The sequence below is a fragment of the Apis florea genome, unplaced genomic scaffold (assembly GCF_048593485.1).
Source record: "Apis florea isolate Af1SG1 unplaced genomic scaffold, ASM4859348v1 contig_3696_pilon, whole genome shotgun sequence".
Lineage (NCBI taxonomy): Eukaryota > Metazoa > Arthropoda > Insecta > Hymenoptera > Apidae > Apis > Apis florea.
The window spans coordinates 2,264,048-2,279,037 of NW_028256809.1; the positions used below are offsets into that span (position 1 = coordinate 2,264,048).

At 30.3% G+C, this 14,990-nt stretch overlaps 1 protein-coding gene across 8 annotated transcripts in view; it reads left to right on the forward strand.

The window, feature by feature from the left end:
• Positions 1 to 14,990, forward strand: part of Liprin-gamma (liprin protein kazrin) — a 157,065-nt gene that overhangs the window by 108,160 nt on the left and 33,915 nt on the right. For all 8 annotated transcript variants that reach the window (XR_015294281.1, XM_086914691.1, XM_086914695.1 and 5 more), the window contains 2 exons: positions 12,443 to 12,860; positions 14,375 to 14,737. Coding sequence is in view for 7 of the 8 variants with exons in the window: in XM_086914691.1 (XP_086770817.1) it covers positions 12,443 to 12,860; positions 14,375 to 14,737 (781 nt within the window). In the remaining variant the exon portion in view is untranslated. The remainder of the gene's footprint in view (positions 1 to 12,442; positions 12,861 to 14,374; positions 14,738 to 14,990) is intronic.

Consider the following 14,990-nt stretch of genomic DNA (forward strand, 5'->3'; position numbering starts at 1 on the left):
ATTTTTCTGTGCTCTTTGCAATATCTTTTTAATCTTCCTGTTTGTTAATTTGTATATATTTTTGTAATATCATATGGATCATTTATAAAACGGTGAATAAATGAGAAAATTTATTTTTAATAAAAATTGGGGAGACGAATAAATTATATTTAGTATTAGATTTTTATTTAAATAATTTACAGTTTATATTTTAAAATATATTCATATTTTTTGTCCAATATTTTCGTTAATAATATGGTTCATTAATCATTCGAAAATTATGTCAATTTTATTGCGTAAACTAAATACAAAAGAAATGAGATTTTCAAAAAGCATTTTTTATCTAGTTTATGTAAACAAAATTGATACATTAATAATGAATATAAATGAGATTAAATAATACTACTTTATTTTTTATACAAAAAACTATTTAAAAAACATACTTAACTTCTTAACTCTTTAAGTTATTAAAAAGAATCAACGACCAAGATATACTATTTAACAATTATTCACAATTATTAATAGTTTTGTAGGATACAATAAAATTTGCAAGAAGCAGCTTTCAAAATTGCATGAAATAATTTAAGACTTTTATGAGAACTAATTCTTTTTTTTCTTCATAATAAATTTATACTTCATCATTATTTTGTTTTCTTTGTGTCTTAATACCAACCATACTATTCCTATCTTCTCATTATTATATCACATTATACGATACATAAAATAGTCACAACGTTAGAACGTTTAAAAGATGAAAAACATCGTAACAAAAATTTTTCAATCAACCTCGTTACTTTAATCGCTTCACACACACACATATATCAACGCCCCAGATCCTGCACAAGACCTGTTCCCTTACACATGCACACATCCTTATCAAATTACCCCAAATACTTAGGGAACCGCAACGTGTTTCCATCTTGGCGAGAAAGAAACTCATCAGATCGCATTACTCTCCCAATTTCTCGTACGCCCAATTTAAAACACAACGAAAGGGTAAAAAACCCCATTGAGACCGCGCCCATTGAAACCACAATGTGGAGGAGGTATGGTTTAACCCAGAGGTCGAAAGTAGAGGATGAAACGAGCGCAAAAGAGGCGTACACTTGAAGGGTTGAAGAGGAGGAGGGTTGGGGAGAAACGGGAACGTGGCTGAGAAGACGGCCAAGAGTGCAGAGAGCACGTCGTTTCGCAATGATTACGACGTTTTCTGTAATAAATGCGGGAGCCAACCTCCTCCAATTAACGGCGGCCACCGATTCAATTGTTTTCGAGAAGCGCAAATGTCATCGTGTCTTCGCCGAGATTCCCAACCCCCGTCGATTCGGCATTAAACTGGCACATCCGGTTATACGCGTTAATTTCCACCCCCGCCCTTCTTAATTGCGCCGATGAATCGCGAGAATGCGGAAATCCAGCCGAATATCCGGAATAAGGAAAAGTAATTTCTGGAATTACAAGAATCGTTGCGAGAAGATGGCCTTTGACGATGGCCTTCTAAGCGAGGGATTTAGTCGGGAGGAATTAATTGGATTGATCGTGGCGTTTACTCTTCCTTGGCTCTGTTCACTTTTGGCAGAGGGGAAGATTCCAGTTTATGTTTCTTTATTTGACTCGTAAATTGTTTTCGAACTTACCCATGTGATGTGTAATTTAGATTAATTAAATTATTTGTGAAAATTGGAAGGTGGAAAGTGAAGGGAAAACAATTGAGTTGAATTTAATAGGTATTATGAAAAGAAATCATTTCTTGAAATTTTTAGAGAGATATTACTTAATCTTTATAAATTAATTTCTTTGTTTTGTTTTAAATTGTGATTATGTGTGATTATAATAGATAATCAAGAATAAATAATGTTAGTATGATAAGGAGATTGTCAACTTCATTCCTCCAATGTATCAATTTATAGAAATATAATTTCAAGCTTTAAAGTTTGATTTTATAATTAGAAATATCAATTAAATAATTTCACTTGTAAATAATGATTCTACATATTTTTTATCAAATTAATTTCATCAATTTGAAAAATATTTATTCTTTAAATAGCCAATAAATTTTTTGTTTTTCAAATTATACCAATTATATTTTGTTATAACAATACATGATTCGATGCAAATGTGTTATTTTTATATATAAATTTAGATGCAACAAGTGGTATTTTTAACCACTAAATAATATTTTTATAAAATTATGAGGATACCATATAATTACTCTTTTCTAATTTTGAATATTTTAGATTTCTTTCAAATCTTTCAACTTTTTTTGTTTTTCTTGTATCTTTGTTTAGCAGAAAGTAGCTAGAAACAATAAATATTATTTACTTATATAATATATTTATAACGTTAACAATGAATAATGTTGTTGGCATTGAGAAAAGTATTATTATTATAAATTTAAATGATACCAGTTTAATAATTTTAATATTTAATATTATAATTACATTGATAAAATTCAAATAAATAAATATAAATAAAAAAGAAATACATTAAATGTTAACGCAATTTCAAATTATATAATTAATTTTAGTTAAATTAATATTAATATCAGCTGTTAAACTATGAAAACAAATTCAAATACCAATGTAATCTCAAATTAGTAATTAATTTTAGCTGTCGATGCTATTTATATATGTAACTAGCTAACCAATATATTATACATTAAAAAAAGATAAAGGCTATAATTCAATCAACGTAATAATTAAAATAAATATAATTTCAATTTTTATGTTATATAATCTATATATAATATTAACTGTATTTACCTACTTTTTATATTATTATCTATATTTTCTCACTATCTTATGCATTGTAGTACATTGATATTAATATTTTATTATTAAAAACTGTGATGTTAATTATGAGAGCAGTTTTTTAATTATATTGAAAAAAGATAATAAATAGAAAAAAAAAATAATAAAACAATAAAATGTCGAAGAGACAGAATGATTCGTGAAGGTTAATTAAATACAAGGGATGAAAGGAAAGGATTCAAGAGGATATTTTGTCTGGAAAATATCTTATTTCATTGAGGAAATGTAACGAATGAAAAAAATTATTAATTTAAGAAAATTATAGATAATGTTACATTTTAATTACTTGCATTCACTCATGAATGCAAATTAATTTCAATACGTTTCATCAGATTCGATTATAATTAATTACGACGATGAAGAACAAATATACAGTTATAAAGTTTATTTAAAATATAACAATGAACATATTTTGAAATACTTTTAAAAAATTAAAAAGAAAATTAAACCTATATGCACATGCGCCTCTCAAAAAATTAACAGAAAAATTGTATTAAATATTAAAACACATTGGAAATTTCTAATGGAAATTTTTTTCATATATAGAGATCTCACATATTATTTCCTCTATTTATCTAATTTTTAAGAAAAAAAATTAAATCACACTGCGATACTTTTTATCAAGTATTATCAAATCTTCTTTCGACCTTTTCTCGAATTTAACATTTCCTAACCGATGCATCGGGATACATGATAATGTTTGTGGAAATTACACCACGAGATACTTTGTCGCGTGTAATTTGAGTTTGACCTAGATTAGAGCCTCGTCAAGGGACGTATGATTTAAATAGCATGGCGGTCCACGTTTCCTGTTGTTTCGTGTCACGCAGCCTCGTTCCTGTTAATTCTCTAAGCTCCCGCGGTTATGAATGGCCATAATTCTTCCGTACTTTATACGTACAACTATGCTTTTCGTGTATTCTGCCCGGAATTAAATGTGTCTTGGCACCACACAGCGAAATGAATACTTATTGCGTAACTGTTGGAACAATGACAATTTCAGTGACTATTGTTGTGAAGAACTATAAGCAAAATAATCGAAACTATTTAGATCTTGTAGGAATTTTATTTTATTTGTTAGATTCTCAGAAATATATATTTTTATGATAAAAAGTTTCTTCTAAGAAACTAAGTATTGGATATCTGTTCTGTAAATTCACACGTCATTTGTGTAATATAATAAAGTTTTTGAATAATAAATTGTTGTTTAAATAATAAATTATTAATTAAGTATGATATATTTACTTAATCTAAATTATCTACTTAAGAGAAATTATATCGATTATCACTTATTTCCAAAAATCTTAGGAATAAAGAATCTAGAATATATTTATAGATTACTATATAATCCAAAACTATAAAAAAAAAAGTTCAGATTAGAAATTTGTTAGCCCAGAAATTTTTTTTCGAGTAAAATCTATTATTATCATTATTAAAATAAATAAAATGAAATATAGCTAACTAAGAAAATGATTTCAAATATTTATATAGTATATAATTTAGATTCACGTTCAATCAATAATCTCCAAGAAGATCATCTGAATGGTAAAGAGAAAAGACAACATTAGAGACGAAACAGTAATGCAATGAATTTAATTAATGAAGTACAATTAATGAAAAATAATGTTTGAGTAATTTTAATTTTATTAAACGTAGAAATACACGTTTCTTGTTTATCTTCTTTTTACTCTAAACTTTTCCTCTTCTCGTAAAATTCAAGGCTTAAAAATAACAGATACAGAGGTTACATTTATCATTTAAAAATAAATTGTATACATTACAAAATCCTCATATTTTTCTTCCCACCGTTATTATCTTTTTTCTTAAAATTTTTCCAGATTTTTTTTTTTTTTTTTTTTAATATGCATAATGTACATGTACCTCCTTTCTTCTTTCTCCTCTCTCCAAGATACATTCGCTAATTAAATTTCGCAAAGGATCCTTAAGATTGTCAGTAGAAAGAAAATCCAAGGGAATAAGGAAAAGGATTAGTTTCCTTGGCCGCGTTACGAGATAAATTGCTTCGGGTGCGATGAAACTCGTGGCTGAAATTGCAATTTCATAAATTCGAGTGGTTCCAGCAATGTTCCCCCTCTTTCCTTATCCGACAGCTCCTCTTAGTTTTTGCTCGTTCAACCCTTATTTCCCTTGCTCTATGCAACATGATAATTATACCGCATCGTACGTTGTAATATGTAGAACATTTCTCGCGCAAATTTTTTGTATCTGAATGCTTTTCGAACGAATTTTCCTTTCAGTATGTCAGCCAATTGAAAAATGGCGTGAAAAAATGTAGAAATTTGAAATAAGGGAAATGAAATTCGTAATTTTTATCATTTCGTATTCGCTGTGACGATTGCAGAACATTTTTTAACATGACATTTTGTAAAAATTGAGTAAGGCAATATATTGCATACGAATATATTTTATACGAAAAATTTTAAAATGTAGAAAATGTGAAGTGTTTCTCCATCGTCAAGAAATGAGATGAAAAATGTCAATTGATAACTTGAAACGTGACGTCACGATTAGAAATAGAATTTTAAATAATAAAGTATTGTTAAAAAACAATGAAATTCAAATGAAGAAATAAAATCAAAGTTTATTAATTAAAAATCTTTGAAAAATATGTGTATATATGAATTTGATAATTTGATTTCTAAAGGATTAAATATTTATCGTGTATTTCGATATTAAAAAATTTATCTTTAGAATTAATTGAAAATTTTGAGAATGAATTGGTTGTTTAAAATTACTTTGACAAAAATATTTAAAAAACAAGTGATATTTATTGAATGAAATATTATCTGAAAAGTAATATTTACTATGCAACGAGAAGATATTTAATAAAAATTTAAAATAAGAATTAAAATGCATGCAGAATAGATTTCAATTTTAGCAGTTCAAAAAAAATAATGTGATAAAATTATATTCAGAAAGATCTTGAATTTTCTACATCATACGTAATAAATTGTGGCAACTATCCTACATTTCCCAGAAGGATTCACGCCAACAGAATTCTCAAAAGACCTAACCTCCTGAAACCTAAAATATAACTAAAAAGCTAAAAAGCTTTACGTATTTCTTTCATCTTTTCTCTTTTTCACTTCAATATTGTGCAACAAGATAAAATTACTAAATTATGAAATAAAATTATTATTTCATTCATAGAAATAATATTTTATAGCGAATAGAATTTGATCGAAAAATTTGTCAAGATACTTAAAATTATTACTCTTATAAATTGTTTAATTAATTAAATTATATTATTTAGTCAAAATAATTATGGATGAAGAAATTTGAACTAGATTTGAAATGGAACAATGAAAATTATCACTTTCCAAGAAATCTCTTAACTTACTCAATTTATATTTTGAAATATAAAACTGAGATTAAAAAAAGAAAAATATTAAAACTTCACTCTTGTAATAATTCAAAACTATCTTTTACAAAATTTAAAAAAATCTAAAGTATTTATAAAAATAACTTTTTTCATTATTAAAAAATATATCATGATATAAATTACGCATTTATTGCACGTTTCAAAAAAGTTTCTTTATCATAAGAAATAACAATCATTTTTACATTTCTACATTTAATATGTATAACAATTCCAATTAAAAAGCTTGACTCTCGTATATTCTTTTTTACCTCCTCTACCGTGCAATTTTAACCCAATTCAAACCTTTTTTCAAAATATTAATCGAAGAGTTTAATCGACACGTGTATTTCACAGTTCGATTTGCTCAAGTCACAATACCAGGCCATACCAGAAACTGCATCTCGTCGGTTAGTTTATCAATTAGAAAGAAAAGCACAGCGGAACGATATCGATTCTTCGGTTTCTCGATAACGTCGATACCATCAACCGCATATCGGCTCGATTGCAGAACCACCGAAGGTTTTATTTCCCATGAAAGATGTGTAATCTCTGAAACGTTGACCTATATACCGAAGCAAACTGCTGATAACCACCCTTGGCAACCTAACGTTTAACCGCGGATGCTGCAACGTGTGTGTACGTGTGTGTATGCTCCTTGAACGTGTAGAGCACAAGCAGCATTGTGACGAAGTCGTGTGGCAAGCTATAACCATAGTTTGTCTTCTTCGTGCTTTGTCCATTGTGGTATTGTGGTCATTGTTAAAAAACTAGATTTTGCTAAAAAAAACAAATTCGATAGATGTCCGACTAATATTCTCTGCTTGGCAATGGCAATTACACTCAAAATGTAAACTCTCGAGAAGAGGATTTTTAAAATTTATACTTTTTGAAAACGTTAAATGGATCTTATTAATTAATTATTATGGTTTTTGGCACAATGTCGATGCCAAGCAGCAATATGTTAGTAAAATATATGCAAATATAGTATTTTGAAAGTGTAAATTAATCTACACAGAATTATAATTATATAAAAGTTTTTTTTCACAATTTTCACAATGAATTATTATATCTGAAAAACTATCATAAACTGTTCAAACTTTGAACTCAACAGGTATTACATCATATAACTAAAAGTTTTATTTAGAATATGATTAAATTTGTTTATATGTATAATAGTATGTTTAATTATACAAATACAATAGTGCAACTAATTGAATAAAATTGTAGAATATCTATAGAAATTGTATCGAAATTTACTTGTCCTGATGCAATGACCTTGGAAAATTTTATTAAAAATGAATATTGTCCTAAAATTCTCGTAAACTATTATAATTATTTAATTATAATACGCAATGGTCACAGAGATTCAATATTACAGTACATATTCGTAGACAGGAAATCTGTGTGATAAAGATGGATAGAAAAGTCAACACCAATGTAATTCAATACGAGCGTAAAATCGCGGATGTAATGCATATTTCATGGCGCGTTGCGCCACGAGATGAAAATCTCTCGTAGAAATCAGATTGAACTCTGTTGTCGTCGCAGACGTAACTCCAGACCCTTCGATCATAATTACCCCATAATCCCCAAGGGTGCATTGGTTATCCGATATTTTTCCATAAAATTTGTATTCCATGTCTGATCTAAATTGGAATTAAAGCGAGGATAAGTAATACGGAAGAATGCTTGTATGAATTATTTATTCTCTTGCGAGATAAAAATTCTCGAATTGTTAGAATTACACGGAATAGAACTTCTTTGTAATTCTTCCCAACATTATCATTTTTAACTTTTACGAGTCTCGTGATTTACATTTTTCGTTTGAAAAATTAAAATTGAAATTGATTTATTTGTCGTTATATTATGAATGTCTGTAATTTATTAAACTCGACTAAAACGTTACGAATTTTTATGCAAAATCAAATTTTTATGAAAATAAAGATTTAAATAAAAATTCGTTTCATTACTTAAATATCATGACATACATATTATGAATATTTTGTGTCTCTTTATATATCCATTTCCATATTCAAATTCCTCAACTCGATATATTATCGATTTTGAAAAGGAAGAAAAGGAGATGGAAATTAAATAAAAAAGATTCAAACTTAATTCTTCGTTAAAAAGTAATAGAAATTAAATAGAATCTTTAATTTAATCTACGCGTATCCTCAAGCCAGTACTATCAATTTCTGAAAAATAAAAATGAGAGATATAAAGGATTAAGAGATTAAAGATCAAAAGACCAGTGGCGAAAACCTGTCGTAGAGATAGTTACGCGAAGCTAGCTCCATTGAACAGAAATTTATCGACGATCCTACGATTCAAGGGTGTGAAAAGGGCGTGAATACAGTCGTCAGGGTGGCTTTGGTGCGACGAAAGGAAAACGGAAGGCGCCTCTGGGAACGCAACAAGTTCGCGATGCCTTTATCCTCACCGGCTACCCTTTTGTGTCTCTGGAACTTGGCCAACGGTGCTGGTTCACCGCTGCCCATCAAATCTCTCTCTCTCTCTCTCTCTCTGCCTTTATTCTCTCTTCCCTTTTTTGCTTCTTATCTGATCGAAAATGCAATCTCGACTGGTTGATCAACCTGTTACGAGGATTATGATCAAACGTCGTTGACCGTGTAACGAGATCGAGACAGTTGTTTCTTTCACCCTCTGTGATGATTAATTGCTTTTGCCTGCGAGGAATTCGCAATGAAAAATTCGATTGGAATGAGAGGGTTGAGAGTTATGATATTTATTTAAAAATTTTATCTCATATTTGAGTTATATCGAGGATTTATAAAATATAAATGTGAAGTCTGAATAGCGAGATAGTAAAGAGAAAGTAGGCGTTTAAAAAATTAGATAATTTAAATTGTTTACAAATTTTGTCTCATATTTATATTGAGGACTATTGTGAAGTTTATTGTTAGTAAGATAGAAAGTTTATATGTAAAAGAGAAAATGTGTGTTTCGAGATATTTATTAAATTATTTAAAAGTTTTGTCTCATATTTCGATTATTAAAAGTTTATAAAATTATTGTATCTAATGTTTGATCTATATTTTTCATTTTTCAAATTAGCATTAAATTTATCATTAAGAATTCGTAAGTTTATTTGCAAGATTAAGTTTTCAATGATAATATAAAGGCATAAAAATTGTTTGTGCAATGGAAGATGCTCGATATTCGAAGGTCAAGCATCATACTATGCTTTATTGATTTCGGTTACCGTGCCTTTCAGACATCCCTATGATGGCCGTTTCAATATTCCCATCTAACCGCACCAACTACATTCCATAATCATTGACCTATCTCAATGGACTAGCTGCCGAGTTAGCCAGAACAAGAGAGATCCTATCTATTATTCCATTCGAGAGTTTCTACGATAATTCCTGAGAATTGGCTTTATCTAGAGACTTGGTCACATCACTGCCTTACTTCAATTGTCATTGAATACCCTCTTTAAAGATTAATATATCGTTCGACAATTAAAATAGATTTTGCAAAAAGATAATAGTCTCTATAATCACTTATTTTTCAAAAATTAATTGAATATTTATATTTATCAAATACAATCATATTAATCAACGATTATTTATTTTCAATAATTATTTTAAAATCTTCTTTTTTGATCGAATGAAACTATAAAAAAACTATAAAACTAATAATTAATAAAAATCTAAAAATTCTTTCGATAATTTCACTTTTCTATTACGATTTTTCCAAAAAGCGATCGAATATTCATATATTGAATTTATTGTTATTTATTTCAATTCAATTTTCGAGTTACAGATTTCATTTTTGATAAATCAAAATAAAACAAAAATGTCAAAATTTATTCGATAGAAACCAATCGAATATTACACCACCTCCAATCGAAATAAATTCTCACATTGAAAACTTCAATATTAATCGATCAACCAATAATACGTGAAATTCTCATTCTCAAAAACTTCATTCATCGATAAATTAATCTATAAAAATTTGGCTTCAATACCTTATTTCACTTTCTTCCTTTCGTCCACGTCTATTATCGTCGATTCACAGGACAAGCACACGTTAAACATACGTGCGATTTTTTGTTCCGTGACTGGGATCACGTGTCGAGGGAAACCAGGCACGAACTTCTGCGTACAGTTAATATAACCATGCGCAAAGAGGTTTTGGAACGACCGGTATAATAGGGAGCTTACAATGAGATTCGTGTTCCACGGTCACCACAGTAGACTTATTAAATATTGCACGGCTCCGCGTCGTAGTAAACTTTTAACTCTGTACTTTTATCTCTGTATCGGTGTTTGTTCGTTTTATTTTCGATTCCGGCATTAACGTTTTCGTAACTTGGCAAAACGTCGGTGCATAACGTAGTTTCCAGGGACCGTTATAGACCCCTGTCGGAACTTCATGGAACTTTCAATACTTTCTTTCTCTCTCTTTCTTTCTTTTTCGCTTAATCGTTTCTTCTTGTCTCCTTCGTTCCTCTTTTTTTTTTTTTGCATTTTTTCTTCCTTCACGTTGATTATACCTAAGCAAATACCTAAGGATTTGCGTCCATTATTTTACCTGGACAAACCTGGAAATTCGTAGAAAACTTTTGATTAAGTTTAGACGAAATTTTATTGGAAGTTTTTCGATGATAGGTTCTTCATGATGTATGTTTATTAAGATCTTGAGTGATGAAAGTTGACGTTTGCCGAGCAGATTGATTTTTACCAGAAGATTTTTGATTCTTTGTGAGGAGGAAGAAGATTTTTGGGTCATGTCGAATTTCAATTTTTGTTTTTTTTTTTCGAAACTCGATGCATTAATGATTTTAATTTAATTCTCCGTATTCCTCTTTTATCTAAGGACTTCAAATAAAGAAGAAAGCGTTTTCCTTTATTATTTTTGAAAAATTAATATAATATTTTTAGCGATTCTTTAAAACTGCAATTTTTTAAAATCTTCGTTTTAAAAAAAATAGATAAATCTCGTATTTTGTGAAATACAATAATTTCTGAAATAATAACAGTAGAGATCAGTAATAAAAAAAGTAAATAATAAAATAGTAAATATTTATTTTATCCATGTCTCACATGGATAGATATCGAGGAATCAATACTTTCAATGGTAGTGAAACTCTATTATTACTTGTTTTATTACGTACTCGAAGTTATAAATTTTATGGTTCAAAGAATTAACTAGAAAATTTTATTGCCAAGTCTAAAATTCATCAAAAGATCGATACTAGTCGAATACCATATTACATCGTTCGCTGTATTTCATATAAGTACAGTATAAATTTAACTTTAATCAAAGTTTTCTCAAATAAAAAATTGTATCACATATAATAATATAATACTTACTCTTTAGTTACAATGTCCTAGCATTTTTTTCAATATATCTAAAATGTTTGAACCTCTATTCTTTCACCTTTTAAACTAAGATTAAAAATCTTACGTATTTTTTAGAATACTTTTAAAAACTTAGAAACAATTAAATTATAAAGAAATTCATCTCACGTCCTTACTCCAGAAGACTTAGATTCTTGTCTCTGACAGGGATGATATCAGTATATTATTATATATAAGTTGATAGGAAAGTTATGTTGGTCTTTGGAGTCTCTAAGATAAATGGCTTTTATACAACTTTTATAATAAATTTATTTTATGATACACGATGTTTACATAATTTCAAAATATTAGCAGTTGAACACAAAACAAGACAATTTTTAATTTTATATGAACATATAATGAATGAACATAATTATTTAACGACAACAGTATTATAATAAGTTTTATTGCACAAAGTTGAAATGAATTAAATTGATCTATCACCGATACATTAGATATATCATGTAACATTATAGATATCTCATAACTCAAAAATCTTATTTCTTAAATTGTTATTATATAAAAATAATCGTTTTCTTCTATTCTACAATACATTTAAACTTTTTATCTTCAGATATATACCAATATCAAATTCAATTTTCATATCACATCACCATTACAAATATATGCAATATTCCTTACATCAATTATCATTACCTACAAAATCCCTAATTACGAACAAAATCCATTCTTCATACTCCCGTCAACTTAAACTCAGATTTCGCATCCACCCGGCACAATAGAACGAATAATTCTTTCCTGGGGATAACAAGATCCTCCTCCTCCTCCTCCTCCTGCTGCTGCTGCTCATTACCGAGGAATTAACATTCACCCCCTTTCGACCAGCATTCACCTTCGCCCCTTTCCCACTTTCGGCCAGCGTCTAACGTCCCCTCGGTTTCCAGGCAAAATTTCGCGTGATGGTGGAGGAGAACGCAGCGACGGGCGCCCGGCTTGACGGGGAGCTGGAACGGGCGAGGGGCGAGTGCGCCACGCTTCGAGGCGAGCTGAGGGACGTCCGTGGCGCTTTGCCGGTCGTGTTGAACAATAACAACGGAGCTGGGAACAACAACGGTGGTGGTAACACGAGCAACAACAACGTGAACGCTGCGAACAATGGCGGCAGCCCCGGACAAGAGGGTGGCGACAATTCGCAGCAACAACAGTCGCAGGAGGAAGGGAAAAGGCTGAGCGCCGGAAGCAGCCCCGTGGAGAAGAGGAGCTCGGCCAGCGACAAATCGGCCAGCCCCATCGATAAGAGAACCAGCCCCGTGGACAGGAAGGAGAGGACCAGTCCCATCGATCGACGTGCAAGCCCTATAGGTTTCTCGATTGGAATTTTGTTATAATTTTCTTCTGATTGCTTTTTATATCGTTCTCTACAAAAGGAAGGATCAGTTTATCATTTGGAATTTTAATTCTATTGCTTATGATTGTTAAGAGCTAATCCTGTGGATCGATTCTCGATTTGTCATTTGAAATTTGAGTTCTGTTGCTTCTAATGAGAAATTTGATTTTTGAAAGAAGAATTGGTTTTAGGTTTTAGCAAGGAGAAGATTAATTGTATAAGTTTGTCATTTGGAATTTGAGTTCTGTTGCTTATGATTGGTAAAAGATTTCAAACTTAATGTGAATAGAAAAAAAGGATTAATCTTATAGATTTGAATTTTGGAATTTCATTGTTTTTGATTGGTGAGAGATTTTTTTATTATATTGGATGAAAGTGAAAGTTATTTGTGCGAGGAAATTTGTGGTTTTGATTGATGTTTTAGAAATGTCAGGTTTATTTTTTATTGATATTAAGATGTTACTATATGTATTTTTGTTAGATGTATATTGGTATTTTTATGAAATTTAAACAGTTAATAATATTAAAAAGTTAAAAGATTATTATTAATTGAACTGTAGAGTTCACTTTTAAAATTTTACAATAGATATTTTCCATAGAAAAATCAAATTTTTAAAAGTCATCTCTTATTAATCTTATTAATCTTTTGGAAAAAAAAAATAAAATAAGATTCAAGAATTTTAATACATTTTAACATATTCTCGATTACTGAACATTATATTATTTGATAAATGTAGTATACAGAAATAGCATAGAGAATTCAATATAACAAGAAAATATTTGTATCAAAAGTTTTTCCATAAATGTTGGCGACATACGTAATTCTTTGTTGAAAGTTGCATAGTATAAGTCAAAAGTAGTGTTCATGCATAGTTCATGGTTAAAACTTTATCTCGATTTCTGGAACATATTGTACTTTCTATATGTATCACACAGTTACTTGATGTCATTTTTATGACCACCCATGAGCCACTATTTTCCCGAGACTTGGAACTTTTCCGATCCATTTATTCTAAGACCAAGAAAGAGATTATAAAGTAGACATATAAATATTAAAAATTATTATATTTTCACGCAATTTCTAAATTTGAAAAATTTTCACATATACTATTTATAGAAAATTCATTCATATTTCCAAAATTCTTATCAATTAATTCACTTCCACAAATACGGATTAATATTCAAATTATTAAAATAAATTCAATTCACAAACATATCTCAAAAAATTCCTAAAGAAAAAATAAATACCTCTATAATATTAAAGCACTGAGAAAGAAAATTTTCATTTCAAATTATTCCAATTCCAGTCCAATATAATCACTGACAATATAATCAAAATAAAATAAGTAATCATTTAACAAACACCTATTTCCAGCAAACCTAAATAAATTTCCAATAACCCACATAAACTTCGTTATTCCCACAAACTATCCAAAACCTATTGAATCATCAAAAACGAATTTTCAAAGACCATTGACCAATTTTCCAGAGAAACGGAATGGCTCGCCGAGTCGCAGCCCGAGCGAGAAGGCTCGGCGGCCGTACGCCCCCGCGCTGGAGAAGACCCGACTCGGGGGTTCCGGCGGAAGCGTGGACTCCCGTTCCGGAAGCGCGAGCCCCGACCGAGGATCCAGCAACAGGGCGTTCTTTCACCGCGGCGCCACCGATCGATCCAGCGTGGAGAGGCTTCGGATATCGACGAATCGCGACTCGCTGCGATCCAAGGAGATGAACGAGCACGAGAAGGACATCGACAAGGATCTCGTGGACGGCGATGCGAGGGCCGAGGAGGACAATGAACCACCTGGACCAGCCCCGGGCAGCAGACCCTCGTCGCCGGCTAATTCCCTGGGTGGGTAACCCTGCATTTAATTATGGAAACCCTTCCCTTTCAGCCCCTTGGCTGCGCTCGTTGATTGTTCCAACGAACGCTTCTCCGACGGAATTAAACGGAGCTGAACTTGAGATAAACGTTTGTCTGTCACCACGTTCTTTTTTTCTTTTTTCGACGGTGGAAAGGAACGAGGGAGAGGAAAAGGGCTTTTTCGAGATTTCGATGGATTATCGAAATGAAACGATATGAGTTGATCGAAAGATTCTTTGAA